The following is a 17,059-nucleotide window of genomic DNA, read 5'->3' as shown; positions in this document are numbered from 1 at the left end:
ATCAGATAAATGATGCCCCCCCCCCCAAAAAAAAAAAACATTTTGTAAAAGGCTTGGTACAAAGCCTGGTAAAAAAAAGCTGTCACTGGGGCCTTTAAGGCATTATTATACACCCTTTAGGAGTATATGGTACCACCGCAGAGACCACTTTTGAGCTTTTTTTTTTTTTTTTTTTTGAGTGTAGCCATGATTATTTCATGTAGAAATTCTAAGAAAGTGTTTGAATAAACTTGATTTTTAAGTTATGTACAGATCAAATCGTTCTGTAAGATAAAAGTAAACGAGGACTCTGTAGACAGAATTTATTTTTCATGACAAGAGAAATTGATTGTTCTCTTCCAAACAATTAGATAAAGATATAAATTATAAGAAAAGATATAATAAAAAGCAAAAAGAAAATCAAGGATCTTAGAGATTCTCTCGTGGCCATTAAGTTTTCATAAGGTGACAAAAATGCATACTGTGCAGTGTGCACTCACCACATCCTGTAAAGATGACGTACGTTGGATTACGTTGCATGTGCATGTGGGTGAATAATGGTTTCTGGGGGACAAGATCATTGTTGTGCCAAATATGGAGACTGTCAGGAATGACAGTAATGAAATGTCTAGAAAGATAGAAATCTGCTAAAATGTACAATGTGTGTATTGCTAATGTCATTAAAGCAAACAAGAAATGTGTTGACACAGTTAAACAGAGCAATTGATTCAACTAATGTAACAATTAATACACATAGAAGCAACATGTATGCTAACGCAAGTAGAAGCAACATGTGCATAAATGTACAGACAGTGTGTGTCATTAGTGATTTAAAAAAGCAGGGCCTTTAGAGCTATCGGGGAGGAAGATCTTTTGGAGAGAGAGAGAGCAGGCAGAAGCGGAAGCTAGCTACAAAACCACAACATCAGAAGATCAAAAGTAGACACCTAACATTGAAACCACGTTTATGTGCACTAATCATGCGATTATTTCTAATAATCAGAGTAAGGTCTTAATCGCAGTAAGATGTTTACATGACACAAGCAGAACTCTTCACTCCAGTTTACATGAAATATTCATTATTCTGATTATTCACTAATATATACAAAGTTCTGCATCTAGATGCTGGCTGATAGGTCCTCAACTAAATTTGTAGCTCTCACATCGCTATCTACATAGTGCATCTGATTATTTGCTGTGGAATCAGCAGCCAATGAGCTTGCTGCTCAAACATTAAAATACTTGCCATTGTTTACTGTTGTTACAACAGAGACACGGAGACTGAAGTAGAAGCAATCCAGTTAAGTATTTATTAACAAGCAGTTGAGCACAGAGTGATAACAAGCAGATATAGCGTGATGAGAGATGAATGGGATATAATACTGTCCTTTTAAACTTGCAGATGCTGGATGAGAGATGCAGTGGAGGGAGACGATGGAGACACTCACACACACAGGTAGGTTTGCACACGGGGAGACCAGGAGACGAAGGAGATGAAGGAGATCGCTGGAGCAGGTAGGTAAGTCGTTTGGGAGTCCTTAAGGTAAGCATACATATGTCGTAGTGCGAACGAGACCGGACAGTGAGTGTGTGTGAGTGTGGTGGCTTTATGGTGCTGGTGATTGCAGAGTTAATGACGTGCAGGTGGCGGTGATTAGAAGACTGGTGATTGAGTGCGTGGGTACTGCAGTGAGGTGGAACCTGACGTGTCTGTGACAGTACCCCCCCTCCCACGGCCCGCTCCTGAGGGCCGCGGACCTCGACGCCGTGGTGGTCGTCCTCTAGGTCGTGGGGCAGGTCTGTCCGGGTGATTGGCGTGGAAGTTCTGTAATAGGATAGGATCAAGGATATCATTCTTGGGTACCCATGAGCGTTCCTCGGGGCCATAACCTTCCCAGTCAACGAGGTACTCGAGCTGACCACCACGGCGCCGGGAATCCAGGATCTCATGAACCACGTAAGCTGTGCCGTCCTCCAGGATGAGTGGAAGGGGGGGCTCGGCGGCTGCCACGTCAGGTTCTGTGGAGGGAACAACAGAAGGGTGGTGAGGTTTTAGCAGAGAAACGTGGAAAGTAGGATGAATTCTACTATACTGTGCAGGGAGTTGGAGACGGTAAGTGACGGGGTTGATCTGCCGAAGGATGGTGAACGGGCCAATGAAGCGGGGACTCAGCTTCTTGCAGGGCAGACGCATCCTGATGTCCCTGGTGGACAGCCAGACCTTCTGCCCCGGTTGATAGACTGGAGCGTCGGAGCGTCGAAGGTCGGCTGTCCTCTTGCGTCTGCGCAGGGCTCTCTGCAGTTGGTGGTGAGCTGAGTCCCATACCCTCTCGCTCTCCCGGAACCAGTAGTCGACTGCAGGGACGTTGGAGGGTTCCCCATCCCAGGGGAACAGCGGGGGTTGGTAGCCGAGTACGCACTGGAAGGGTGTTAGTCCAGTTGTGGCTTGACGGAGGGAGTTCTGTGCGTACTCGGCCCAACCCAGGTACTGGTTCCAGGAGTTCTGGTGGCCGTGACAGAAGGTACGCAGGAAGCGGCCAATCTCCTGGATCTTCCTTTCCGTCTGCCCGTTCGACTGAGGATGGTATCCAGATGACAGGCTGACGGTCACACCCAGGAGGGAGAAGAAGGCCTTCCAGACGTGGGAAATGAATTGAGGTCCTCTGTTGGAGACTATATCTTCAGGTATTCCATAATAGCGAAAAACATGGTTGAATAGCATCTCTGCCGTGGCCATAGCGGTAGGTAGACCCTCCAGGGGTATCAAACGGCAGGACTTAGAGAAGCGGTCTACCACCACCAGGATGCACGTGTGACCGTCAGACTCAGGGAGATCGGTGACGAAGTCCACTCCCAGGTCTGACCATGGTCGCTCAGGAACGGGCAGAGGAAGTAGCTTGCCGGTGGGAAGATGGCGTGGACTTTTGGAGATGGCGCACTCCCTGCAGCCCTGCACGTACCTTCTGACGTCGTTGGCCATGTTGGGCCACCAGAAGCGTTGTTTGAGCAACGAGAGGGTCTCATTGACCCCCGGGTGACCAGTGCCAAGTGATGAGTGGGTATTGTGCAGAAGTGGAGTGCGACGTGCCCGTGTGACGTATTGCAAGCCTTGGGGGCAACCCGGCAGAGTGCGTGTGGAGGCATTGGAGGAGGGAATGGTTTCTTCAGACCACTGGATAGGGTTCACGAAGATAGACTCCGGCAGGATCTTTTCAGGCTCTTCGGGCTTTTCCTCAGGGGAATGGATACGAGACAGAGCGTCAGCTTTAGTGTTCTTAGAACCAGGGCGGTAAGAGATGGAGAAATTGAATCTAGAGAAAAACATGGCCCAGCGAGCTTGGCGAGGGTTGAGTCTTTTGGCAGCCTTCAGATATTCGAGATTTTTATGGTCAGTGAGAACTTGAAACGGATGAGTAGCCCCCTCCAACCAATGCCTCCACTCCTCGAGGGCAAGCTTGACGGCCAGGAGTTCGCGGTCACCGATGTTATAATTGACCTCCGCCGGGTTGAGCTTGCGGGAGAAGAAGGCGCATGGATGGAGTCTACTTGGCGTCCCCTGCTGCTGTGAAAGGACCGCTCCCACTCCGGTGGTGGAGGCGTCCACTTCCACGATGAATGGTAGGTCCGGGTTAGGGTGGACGAGGAGGGGAGCGGTGGTGAAGGCTCTTTTCAGGGTCTCGAAGGCGTTGGTGGCAAGTTGGGACCAGGACAGAGACTTGGGCTGGTTACGGAGTAAGTTGGTGAGTGGACTGACGATGGTACTGTAATTCTTGATAAATCTGCGGTAGAAGTTGGAGAAACCTAGGAATCGTTGGAGCTCTTTGATAGTTGATGGAGTGGGCCAGGACTGGATAGCGGTGACCTTCCCCTCGTCCATCCGGATGCCACTGTGGTCAATGATGTATCCTAGAAACTGCACGGAGGGTTGGTGAAAGGAGCACTTTTCAGCTTTTAGGAAGAGGTGAAACTGCCGTAAGCGTTGAAGGACCTCCGCAACGTGGTGGCGATGTTCGGCCAAGCTCCGGGAGTAGATGAGGATGTCATCAATATATACCAGAACAAACTTGTGGAGATACTCCCGGAGCACCTCGTGAATGAAATCCTGGAATACGGAGGGGGCGTTGACCAGGCCATACGGCATGACGAGATATTCGTAGTGTCCGGTGGGCGTGACAAAGGCGGTCTTCCACTCGTCCCCCTCACGTATCCGGATGAGGTTGTACGCGCTGCGGAGGTCCAACTTGGTGAACACAGTGGCACCGCGGAGATGTTCCAGGGCCGCTGGGACGAGGGGAAGTGGGTAGCGGAATTTGACGGTGATTTTGTTGAGGGCACGGTAGTCGATGCAGGGCCTCAAGCCTCCGTCCTTCTTTGCCACGAAAAAGAAGCTTGAAGCAGCAGGGGAAGTAGACGGGCGGATGTATCCCTGTTCGAGTGCCTCTTTGATGTATTCCTCCATGGCCTTCTCCTCCGGTAGTGATAGGGGGTAGATGCGTCCCCTAGGCACTGGTTCACCCGGTAGCAGATCGATGGCACAGTCCCATGGCCGGTGTGGAGGAAGTTTGGAGGCGCGCTGCGGGCAGAAAACGTCACTGAAGGGGGCGTAGTCCGGGGGGACATCCACGGAGCGTTTCTCGACAGGGCTTTCGATAGAGGTGGCGTTCATGGAGAGAGACTTGGAGAGTGGAGACTTTGGAACAGGAAGCGCTGGGAAACAGTCGGGAAAGCAGTGATCGCCCCACTTATGGACTTCGCCCGTGCGCCAAGAGATGGTGGGATTGTGTTGTTCTAGCCACGGGCGCCCTAGAACCACGTCAGCGGTGGATTCCTCCAGAACCAGCAGATGTACCTTCTCAGAGTGCAGGATGCCGACACAGAGTTGAAGAGGTCCCACATAATGACGGATGTTCTTACGGCTCAGGGGTTTGCCCGTGATGGAGTGGATTTGATAGCTAGTCGGAGACGGGGAGACTTTGAGGTTGAGTTGTCGGCAGAGGGCACCAGAGATGAAATTTCCTGCTGACCCTGAGTCGAGGAGCGCCACCACTGGAACAGAGGTGTTTGCAGCAGTAAGGATTACAACAGTAGTGAGTGGTTTCATTTTTTGGATAGAGGGAAAAATTGCACTCACCACGGGCCGAGGAGGACGGGTTGGGCATGTGGAGATGACATGCCCCGGTAATCCACAATATAAACATAAGTTCAGGGTCAGCCTTCTTTGTCTTTCATTTGTGGTGAGACGAGAATGATCAATCTGCATGGGTTCGGTGGCTGGTTCTGGAGGGCTGACGGGTTCGGACCGACGGAGGAGGTTGGTGATGGTTGACTGGCCCTGGTGCTCTAGGAGACACGACTGCATACGGGACCCCACGCGAATGGCGAGTTGGATGAAGCGTTCAAGTCCAATGGAGTCCTCGTATGCAGCGAGATGCAGCCGCATATTGGGTTCCAACCCCTGACGGAATGATGTGATGAGAGCTTGTTCATTCCATCCGCTGGTGGCGGCTAGCGTTCGGAACTGCAAGGCATATTCGTTAACAGAGAGATTACGTTGTTTTAGATTGTAGAGTTTCTCACCAGTCGATGAATCCGTCAGAGGTTTCCCGAAGACCTCCCGGAAGTGAGAGACGAACGCCGAGTAAGATCTGACCACAGGGCCCTTTTGAGTCCACAGAGAGTCTGCCCATTGCAGGGCCTTACCTTGCAATTGCGAGATGATGAACGCTATTTTAGCCGTGTCGGTGGTGTAGAATTGCGGCTGCATCTCCAGGACCAGTTCGCATTGGAGAAGGAATCCGCTGCATTCCTCCGCCGATCCAGAGTAGGGCGCCGGTTTGGCCATGGGACTGGCGGTGAATGCTGGTGAGGAAGCGGTGCTGGCTGGTGCTGGAGTGGAAGCGTTGCTGGAGGAAGATGACGATAGCTGTGGTGTGAGTGCTCGGCGCAGCGTGTCCACGAGCTCTTGAAACGGGTCGTTGGTGCTCATACTGTGAAGTTGTTATGGTCCGGTCTTCTGTTACAACAGAGACACGGAGACTGAAGTAGAAGCAATCCAGTTAAGTATTTATTAACAAGCAGTTGAGCACAGAGTGATAACAAGCAGATATAGCGTGATGAGAGATGAATGGGATATAATACTGTCCTTTTAAACTTGCAGATGCTGGATGAGAGATGCAGTGGAGGGAGACGATGGAGACACTCACACACACAGGTAGGTTTGCACACGGGGAGACCAGGAGACGAAGGAGATGAAGGAGATCGCTGGAGCAGGTAGGTAAGTCGTTTGGGAGTCCTTAAGGTAAGCATACATATGTCGTAGTGCGAACGAGACCGGACAGTGAGTGTGTGTGAGTGTGGTGGCTTTATGGTGCTGGTGATTGCAGAGTTAATGACGTGCAGGTGGCGGTGATTAGAAGACTGGTGATTGAGTGCGTGGGTACTGCAGTGAGGTGGAACCTGACGTGTCTGTGACAACTGTTAGCAGTCTGCAGCATGCTTTCAGAAACCCTCTGAAATACAACATATAAGTGAACGGTCTTTCTTATGCTATCACTATGCGTTTTTGTGTGGTCTGCTTTGTCAATTTCTTATGAAGTAACCAATAGTGATGATGAAATTAAGCTTTGCAAGGCACTGCGGCTTTCCCCTCAACTGTATCATAAATTGGTTCATTACTCTAAGCTTTTCAACACGGTGCACACTAAAGACATCTAGTGTTCAAAAGGTGGATTATCCAGCCATTTCGATTGCTTCAAATAATAATTCTCTTTGTTACGAAAACCATATAAAGCAATACAAATATTTAATACAAATAATAGGCTTTCAGGTCCTTAATTACCTAATGTATTAATAAACCTGAATAAATGTGTGACTCTGTGATAAATACTAAAAATAAATAATAAATTGCAAATTAATAAATTAAGTAATTGTGTACTGTAGTGTCATACAGTAGGCTTCTATATCATTTTTTAGGAATATGCTTCGATCAACACAAGCAGCCTTATTCGCATAAACTTTTGCATATGTCCTAAACCTACGAGTTCATAGAAAAGGCTCATGTAGGAATATGATCAAAATAAATTGTGGAATGGTCAGTTGAAGTTCTTGTGAACTGGGAATTAATACTGAATTTGAACATGCACAATACTACACATGTAAATATTTGTATTATGATTTATTCTTATCAAAAAAGTAAATGAGCTGCACAAGAGATTCATGCTATTTTTTGAATTGGAATACGAAGCAGCCACATGGTTGTGTGAGTATGGGGTCTCTGTGGAACTAAAGTAAGCATTTTTGAATTTGTGGGTGTTTATAAATCATGCAATGCAAATGATCCCCTTCACCTGACCCCACCCTTAACCCTACCCACACTATGGCCTTGCCCACTGATCTGGTAACTGTCCACTACTGTTTTGCACCTATAGACCTAGACTTGGGTTGTGTGCGAAAATTAAGCTTCAGATGTCACAGATCATGAAATCATAGCTCTAGCATTGTGCATCCTCACCTCGTATTGCTGACTGTATTATCGGGTTTATACTGAATGGACATATCGGACTATAAAGGTAAGAATGAAACGGTCTCTTTTTCCCTCAAACTGTCGCGTTTTCTGTCAGCATTTGACATTTTTCTTCTCAAACGCTGAATTTACTGTTTATATACAATGCGCAGTGTTTCCGTGACTGTCCAAAGCAGGCAATTATGCGATTGGTTGTCTATTGCTAAGCGTTTAGCTGTAAAATTCTAACACTGCATCATTTCACACTATACAAGTTTGGCACCGCAATGCGGGGTTAATGTCAATGATATTATAAAATGTATAATATTATTATAATATAATACTTGTTCAGGTGGTTGCTGGGGTTTGTTATCTCTATCAGCTTGCAACGTGATATCTACTGTTCATGAGAACAAACAGTGCATGTTTCTAGAGCTAAGGCATTCAGCGTGGTAACCCAGGCGCACACAGTCATAGGCCACTAGAGTTAAGCCATTCGCAAAACGGGCCCAGACACACACAGATATTAAAACGTGTAGTCTCATGGCTCTTTGGAGCAGCAGCAGTACATATGTCTTGCGGTAGATCTGCTTGTTGGGGTTGTGTTTTGTCCTATCAACAGAAGCAGCAGCGTAGCAGATCTATTCCACCAAACAGTGTTGTCACGGTACCAAAATTCCAGTAGTCGGTACCAATACCAGTAAAAATTTACGGTTCTCTGAGTATGTACCAATTTCGGTACCACAGGAAAATCTGTTGGAACTATTTTACTATTATATTTAACTAGCCTATTTTTAAAAACATGAAATATGATGGTAATCATACATATAAATATTTGGAGCATGTGTGTGTATGTTTGTGTGTGTATATACCTCTATGAAATAAATTTTGAAATATGAAAAAATAAATTGTCCTAAACAAATGCTCAAATACCCATTTTGAAACAGACGTGCATGTTTATTTTAGCTATTCCGTCAGTGAAATGACACGCCTGTAAAACTATGAAATAAATATCAGTAAATAATGGTAACCTAAATAATAAGAAAGTGAAGTACTATTCTAACAAAATCATTTTTTTATTTCCACACAAAGATTGGCTCTCTTTTTGTAAGTTTGCAAACTTAAATATCATCAGTAAGCAAGTTTTTGTGAAAAACTGTAAATTACAAATAAACATTAATTTAAATCAAAATATATATTTAGTGTTTTGTTCATCTTAATTTAATGCAACTCAAAGTTTTAGTACACTGTAAGTTGCCAATACTCAAAAAAATAGAGGCAATCAGTTGCCTCAATTTTTAAGTTAAGAAATTCACTATATAACCATGATGGTAACTCTCCAAAAACCCACATTAACAGACTCTTACTATAACGTCATTTTCCATCATGATAAATTTCCCGCCATTTTGAATTTTTTTCGAAAAACTCCTCCAAGGCCATTGCTCCAATTTGCACAAAATTGAACCAGATCATCTTCAGACCAAGCCGACGAAAAGTTATGGAATTCAAGTTCAATTTTAAAAATGCGCATGCAAAAAATAGACATAAGGAGAGATACATAAGGCTGTATCTCCGCAACGCTTTCGCGTATGCAGACCAAACTTGGTATGTCATCACAAGCATGACCTGAGGAAACATACAGCATTTAAAAAATTTTAGTGAATATCTTCAAAACCGTTAGTCCGATCTATTCGAAACAAGCATAGTAAACACGGAACTATATTTAGTTAACTAAGCGCTAATGCCCAAATGTCAAAATTTTGATAGGAAGTGCCAAAAAAAATCAAATCAAAGTCACCCATGGGTAATTTTTTAATGCACTCATACAAATAAATGTCTATAATTCCAAAAAGATATTTTTCCCAAATTTGACACACAATAGCTGTCTTCTAAGGACAAAGAACCAGCTGTGGTGCACTGAATGGAAGGCTAACCCACCTCACCTTTAACACATAATAAAACGCAAATTGTTTACAACAGTTCAGTCTTTTCAATGTAAAAGTCTTCACTACTGACTGACAGAATCATAAAGCCTTTGCCACCATCTAATGGTGTAATAATGTAACTTCTGTGGCTGTTCACTGTCAGGGACTATTTTTCCCCTTAGCGTTGTGCCTCACGCCATGACTTATTCACAATACAGCACAGCCTCTCGTACTTTATTACTTACATATTTGAATGCATTGGTGTACCATGTGTACCATTATGAATGTATGTGTCATCGGCACCATGCTCTTAAGGTTTAAAAGACACACATTTAAAAGGTTTTGGGACAGCACCTCCTTGTGGTCAAATGTTATGATGAAATTTTAAAAAATGCTAATAGCTTTATGCTGAGAACATTGATGTCAATTGACCCTTCGCAAAGACCCGCCCCCCTTAGTTACTGTTGCTTTGTCCGACAAGCCATGGCTCTGACACGCCACACACAGTGAAAAATACATTGCGGAGCAAAGAGGATACAGACAACACATCGACAGACAAGACAAAGCAGGTTACTTATGATATTAAGTCCCAAGTGCCAGCTTTTCAAAGTCCCAGCTTTCAAACTGTGTAGTTTTTTTAAGAAATTCAAACAATAAAAAACGTTTTGTGGCTCTTTAATGTGTCGTAACCATGGTTGTGACAGATTGCTGTAGTGCCTCAGCTCAAGAGGCTCGTAAACCGATCATCTCTTCCTACTAGTCCATTTATAGCATCAAATAAACATGAATGAATGTTGTTTCAAATGTGGAAAGACGTCAATACACACCATTTTTCAAGTTTAACTCCACCGAGGTTAATCTTCTAACTCCTGACTGCTTTGTCTGACAAAATGGCAAATTCTGCGTTCTGATTGGTTAAATCGCTTGTCAATCAATTGTGCCTTAGTCACCCAAACTTCCTGTCCGCCATTTTGATTTGCTTTCAAATCATATTTTTTCAAACTACTCCTAGACCGTTGGTCCATAGCTCACCGATGTTCACAAACACACACTGCAGCGTTTACCAAATCTGTTTGGTTTTAGGCCTAAGTATTCAACAGAAATGACAAACTTTCTCACAGAATTTATTAAGGGAGCTTTAGTTAATGGTAATGTGGTAGGTGCAGTGTTTTTAGACTGCCTCAATTTGTTTTTCAATTAGGAGGAAGGAAATGAATGATTTTATAATTAAGATCAATCAAAAGGCAATAGAGCTAGTTAACCATTTTAAATATTTAAGTGTTATTTTAGATTCTCATTAGAAATTCGATGTGCATGTGAAGAGACTGTGTAGAACACTCAGAACAAACCTGAATTGTTTTTATATGATTAGACCACACATATCTCTAAAAGCAGCTACATTATACATGCACGCAATGGTCTTCTCACATTTATCATATTGTGTGACTGTCTGGAGTCAGGTTTCTCAACTGACTATCAAACCTGTTAGATCTCTATATAAACAAACACTAAAAATTTTGGACAAGAAACCAAATAGATGGCATCATTGTACTATTTTATTTCTCTCTTATTAAAATGGTGTTTAAATGTGTACATAATCTTGCTCCAAAAATTATATGCCAATTAATATAAAAACTGAGTAGTAAGGGGATCACTACAAGAGGTGCAACTAATCAGAATTGCAAAATACCAAAGAGAAAAACAAAATTTACACAATCCACATTTTCAGTTCAAGGTACACTGCTTTGGAACAGTCTGCCAGCTGAACTGAAAATGCAAACAGAGTTAAACATTTTTCAAAGAAATTTAAAAAAGTGGTTCAAACAACAGCAGGTTTGTGAACACTAATGGTCATGCACAGTCTCAGTTTGTTTATTATTATTATATTTTTTTTATTTTTTGTTTAGTTTTTTTGTGATTATTGTTTAACTGTTGTTAAAAAAAAAGTCTAACCAGGGACTGGGGATGCAAATTAGCCTTCACTGGCTGCTTGAAATTGTAGCAATGTTATACTGCATTGTCCCTGTTAAATTAACAAATAAAATAAATAAAATTTGATAATATTACTATATCAACTGAGGGTGCTTTTGCTTTCATTTGAGCACTCCTGTAGAACCAGGCCTGCCTATATAATTTTCTCTTCCTCTTGTTCTGAATCAGTTTCTGGTTCAAACATTTTTGGCTGAATTAAACCAGTATTTGCATTTGCCATTGTGTAGCATTATCTACAGTTGACTGAGTTGTCCGAGCTGATGTGATTGAGTGGAGATGGAGACTAATTGGCATATGCATGGATGCATATATACTAAATGAAGCACTGGTGTAGAGTTACGCTACAGTTATTTAAAGGCATAAAGAAATTATTTTCACAAGAAGAAATGTTTATGAAATATGTCATTTTGATTATCAAAGATGAGATTTAAGGGATAAGATTATTGACTGCAGGGGGACTTCATGGAAAAAAAATTATTTCAGACTCAAAATATTCTGAATATCTCCTCACCTTTTGAACTGTGCAGGGTTCTCCTATATCTTGGACTCTCTGTTCTTGGGCCAAAAGGTCTCTAAGATGTTCATTTACCTGCATTGGGAAATAAACATGTACAATAAGCAAGTGGCCTACATAGGGACACACAAGAACAAGATTCATACATACATTTTTCTGTGCATTCTGCTAACAGGCTCATTTACACACATTTTAAAAATAAACTGTTCATTCATATTTTTATTTAAATCATGTCTATGATCTAAATTAATGTTTTTTTATGGTTGAATGGTTAAATAATGGGTTTCAAGAAATCTTTTAAGATGCCTGGGCAAGGTATACAGTTGTCTTAAGGAAACAATTCACAGATGTGTGCATTTCTGTGCAATTATGAATCTTGTAGTATGTATCTTGTAGTGTAGAGTAATGGGCCTCTGAAACAGTGAATTAGTGAATTAAAACAGTGGATTTAACTAAAATATCTTTGTCTTAATTTGTCTTGTCAGCCGTATGCTTGGTAGCACAAGGTGAGACAAAAGCAGGGATGGACAGAGCTTAGAGTGTTCTCCACAAAAGGTAAGATAAACAACAGAACATACTATTTTGATATTCTACTTCCTACAAAGTGAAAGTTTTAAGATTTAGTTTACAGCATGATGCTAAACACCACAAGCACACATTTAATTTTGTCTGTCATCACAAAATGAATGGACAAACGTGTTTGAATGTCAAAAAAAAATGTACCCGATTCAAAAATACATCACTTTATAGGTTTTTACTTTTTAACAATAAAGTATTAAAAAATACTTGAGGAAATCAAGTAAACTCTCATTTAGATTTTAGAGTTGCAAAACACATAATGAACATGGTCATACAAAGAGAAACATAATTGTAAAAATCAAACTGCATATAAAATATCCAAACCAAACCAATGAAAAAACATGTGTGGTATTGTTGTAAAAAAATGTTACCCTACCACCAGGAGAACTCTAAATAAGAAACTAAAACTGCCAGAAGGTGGCCGTAAATGTCTAAATGAGTAAGTCATTGAGTCATTTATTAATTTGATTCATTCAGACAGCTGATTCATTCAGGAATTAACTATTAGGTGTGTTTGACTTGAAGAGGTGCTACACAGACTGATCGGTGTATGAAATCAAAGTCGTATGACATCATAAATGAAGGGCCCTATTTTAATGACCTGCGCATGGTCTGAAGCGTGTGGCGCAGGTGCACTTAGGCCGTGTTTAAATAACAAAACAACAACAACAAAAAATACTGCGCCATTGACTTTAGACCAGGTTTTTGTTGGTCAATGGTGCAGTCGTTTTCAAAATTGGTATCGGTGATACTGGTCCTCCTTCAGAAAAGATGCCATTAAACAAATATGTAAAATATAGGGTACTGTTATAATGTTGTTACTACATTAATTTGGAGATTAAATGTGAAATTCCTACAATATAAAAAACTTGAATGTTAGGTGCGATTAATTGTGATTAATTACATAAAATTTAATTCTTATATCGATTGACAGCAGTAATATATATATATATATATATATATATATACACATAGGTGTGTGTACCGCATATATATCAAGGGTAGCACTTATTGTTGACTTTATAAAATAAACAGAACCTCAGATACTTTGATCTCCTAAGATATGGACAGCACAAACACGTACAGCCATTTGTCTCCACACCCCACAGAGTGAAGTTGTAGGAAAGCTTCTTTCTATCCTGTCCTTCCTTCACATTTGTTCCTTCTACTACACCCCCTTTCCTATACACATTCTCCCCTTCACTCAGTTCACTTAGTAAAATATATAAAAAATTATAATGTTCTATGATGTCAATGCAAGTGAAATGCTGGTGAAATGCTGGTGCAAAGGACTCATTCACACAAAAGTAAACCAAAAGGTAATAAAGGTTTAGAGATACTTTGCTTACTGTGGTGGGTGTGCCCCTTTCCCAGGGTCCTTCATCCAAACTACCTCCTTTTCCCCAACAAGGTGCGAACTCCCATAGGTCTATAACCCTAATCAATAAAAAATTCCTATTGTAAGTTCATGCCCCACATTGGGGGATGTTTTGTCTTGGTCTGAGTATTTAAAGAGATTTAGCAAAATGCTCGGCACGATTCTGTAGCCAGATAAGCTCATAACGCAGTGTTTTCCAGACACTCAACATTATGTATTTTCCAGATGTCAGGTATGCATCTTTTACTCTTATTTCTGAGCATTTGATGTTTTGTACTGATAATCTTTTAATTGATTATGTAATTGACATGATACATTTACCTGACAATAATGCATTGCTACATTTTATTATATTCCGACTTACTCTAAAATTATTGAATCACGTAGATTACGTTGCATCCATTTTTACCACAAATCTGTGTCAGGTTAGTAACGGACTAAAGTCCAGTTTTGAGTGGAGCATTATGGCACGCCAACTGAGATTTTATAGCTCCAACTAACATTATAAATATTGTGATGTATTTAAAGGTTTTTCATAAAAATGTTCAATTGAAGTGTTCATTCCATTTGTTTCATCTGGTTTTGTAGAGTTTTAGAATGTTTGAGCAGTGTTATGATTGTCAATTGGGTATTAACTAAAAATGAACTGTTGAAGAAAGCATTCATGCTAACTCTACAGAAACGGATGCGAGTGAAGCAGTCAGGTGCAGATTAATGCAAAGGTTTGCATGGGCTGCAGTGTGCAGGGGCCCCGGATTGGGCAGACTATTTTAAAAATAAGCAGGTGATTAGAAAGATGTGACACTTGGGTCACATCTGTTAATCAGCTGCTGGTCAAATCATGTCAATCATTTTAACATTTAATTTCTCTGTACTGTACTATATGTGTTGTAACCATTAAAAAAAAAAAAAAAAAACTATTTAGTTTCATTTTTAAATATTATAATGTTATTTATTATTCCAGTCATCAATTACTGCTTACTTCAAATATTTTCATTATTAATTAAAGACAATTATGCTGATCATAACTGCTGATCATAACTGGAGTCTGGAGTTAGGTTTCTCAACTGACTATCAAACCTGTTAGATCTCTATATAAACAAACACTAAAAATTCTGGACAAGAAACCAAATAGATGGCGTCATTGTAATATTTTAGAAAAATATAGTTTGCTTAATTTTGAAAATGTTATAAATTTGTCTCTTATTAAAATGGTGTTTAAATGTGTACATAATCTTGCTCCAGAAATTATATGACTATTAATATCAAAAGAGAGTAGTAAAGGGATCACTACAAGAGGTGCAACTAATCAGAATTGCACAGTGCTAAAGAGAAAAACTAAATTTGCACAATCCACATTTTCAGTTCAAGGTACACTGCTTTGGAACAGCCTGCCAGATGAACTGAAAATGCAAACAGAGTTCAACTTTTTTCAAAGAAATTGAAAAAAAGTGGTTCAAACAACAGCAGGTTTGATGGTCATGTAGTCTCAGTTTATTTATTATTGTTATATTTTTTATTTTTTGTTTAGTTTTTTTTTTTTTTTGTGATTATTGTTGTTGATTATTGTTACTTTTTTATTGTTAAAAAAGCCTAACCAGGGACTGGGGTTGTATAAGTATAAGACACAACCTATTTTTTCCTAATTGTCTCAGTCTGTGATTATAGAGCCACTTGGCGATAAAAGGCAGCAAATACACGTCCCCAATTTGAAACTATTATTGTGGTTAACTACCTACTGTATACAGTTGTCTTAAGGAAACAATGCACAGATGTGTGCATGTCTGTGCAATTATGAATTATCTTGTAGTGTAGAGTAATGGGCCTCTGAAACAGTGAATTACTGTGTGTGGATTTAACTAAAATATCTTTGTCTTAATTTGTCTTGTCAGCCGTATGCTTGGTAGCACAAGGTGAGACAAAAACAGGGATGGACAGAGCTTAGAGTGTTTTCATTCTCCACAAAAGGTAAGATAAACAACAGAACATACTATTTTGATATTCTACTTCCTACAAAGTGAAAGTTTTAAGTCTTAGTTTACAGCATGATGCTAAACACCATAAGGACACATTTAATTTTGTCTGTCATCACAAAATGAAAGGACAAGCTAATGGACAAATGTGTTTGAATGTCAAAAAATGCACCTGATTCAAAAATACATCACTTTAAAATACATCATCAGTTTTTACTTTTTAACAATAAAGTATTAAAAAATACTTGATGAAATCAAGTAAACTCTCTTAAAATTTAGAGTTGCAAAAGACATTATGAACACTGTCATTCAAAGAGAAACAAAATTGTAAAAATCGAATTGCATATAAAATATTAAAACCAAACCAATAAAAAACATGACACTGAAACACTGAAATTTTATTTTACCAACAGGAGAACTCTAAATAAGAAACTAAAACTGCCAGAAGGTGGCCGTTAATGTCTAAATGAGTAAGTCATTGAGTCATTCATTAATTTGATTAATTCAGACAGCTGATTCATTCAGGAATTAACTATTAGGTGTGTTTGACTTGAAGAGGTGCTACACAGACTGATCGGTGTATGAAATCAAAGTCGTATGACATCATAAATGAAGGGCCCTATTTTAATGACCTGCGCATGGTCTGAAGCGTGTGGCACAGGTGCACTTAAAGCGTGTCCGAATTAGGGCTGAGAATTGACACAATTTTCACAATTCGATTCGATTACTATTCACATGCTTTCGATTCGATTCAATTACATTTTCGATTTGATTCAATATCGATTATTTTGGATATAGTATTTCAGTTACAGTACATGGCAAATTTTCTAGAGGAAAAAAATCTCTCAATTAATGCTGTAAACTACACATGTAAGTCAGTAGGTACTACTATTGAAGGTTATATTGAGTTTATTGTCTCTGAATATGTTTTACTGAGGTAAATATGACGTTACGTGACATTGCTTACAAGCTGTTTTATTGACGTCTTTCCGAGTTTGAAACACTGATTGAGCTATTACACGAGACATGATACGGATTTCGGTAAGATGTACTGTATATTTTAACATACCTTCAGATGTTTAGTCGTGTTTATTTCACGCTGTAACTGGTATTAAAGCAGAGGAGAGGATGTTCACATGCGCTCTTGCTGCCGCTTCTCTTTAACTGAGGCGTCACATTAACAAGTGCCAAAACAGTATTTATTTTTTGAATCTCACA

General features: G+C 40.6%; 2 protein-coding genes across 7 annotated transcripts in view; one reads left to right on the top strand and one right to left on the bottom strand.

Annotated features, from left to right (window-relative positions):
• The window catches only part of camsap2b (calmodulin regulated spectrin-associated protein family, member 2b), an 84,283-nt gene that overhangs the window by 30,408 nt on the left and 36,816 nt on the right, over positions 1–17,059 (bottom strand). For all 3 annotated transcript variants that reach the window (XM_067364147.1, XM_067364148.1, XM_067364149.1), the window contains exon 4: positions 11,909–11,986. In XM_067364147.1, coding sequence (XP_067220248.1) covers positions 11,909–11,986 — 78 coding nt within the window. The remainder of the gene's footprint in view (positions 1–11,908; positions 11,987–17,059) is intronic.
• The window catches only part of LOC137003878 (sterile alpha motif domain-containing protein 9-like), a 28,291-nt gene that overhangs the window by 206 nt on the left and 11,026 nt on the right, over positions 1–17,059 (top strand). Inside the window, exons 2-4 of one of the 4 annotated variants that reach the window (XM_067364144.1) lie at positions 12,397–12,466; positions 15,761–15,836; positions 16,255–16,311. The gene's annotated coding sequence lies outside the window, so the exon portion shown is untranslated. Of the gene's footprint in view, positions 1–12,314; positions 12,467–15,760; positions 15,837–16,254; positions 16,312–17,059 lie in introns of those variants that run through there. The other 3 variants (XM_067364143.1, XM_067364145.1, XM_067364146.1) reach the window with 3 other exon arrangements.

This window comes from Chanodichthys erythropterus, chromosome 16 (assembly GCF_024489055.1).
Source record: "Chanodichthys erythropterus isolate Z2021 chromosome 16, ASM2448905v1, whole genome shotgun sequence".
Lineage (NCBI taxonomy): Eukaryota > Metazoa > Chordata > Actinopteri > Cypriniformes > Xenocyprididae > Chanodichthys > Chanodichthys erythropterus.
This window is presented reverse-complemented; position numbering and strand designations above follow the sequence as displayed.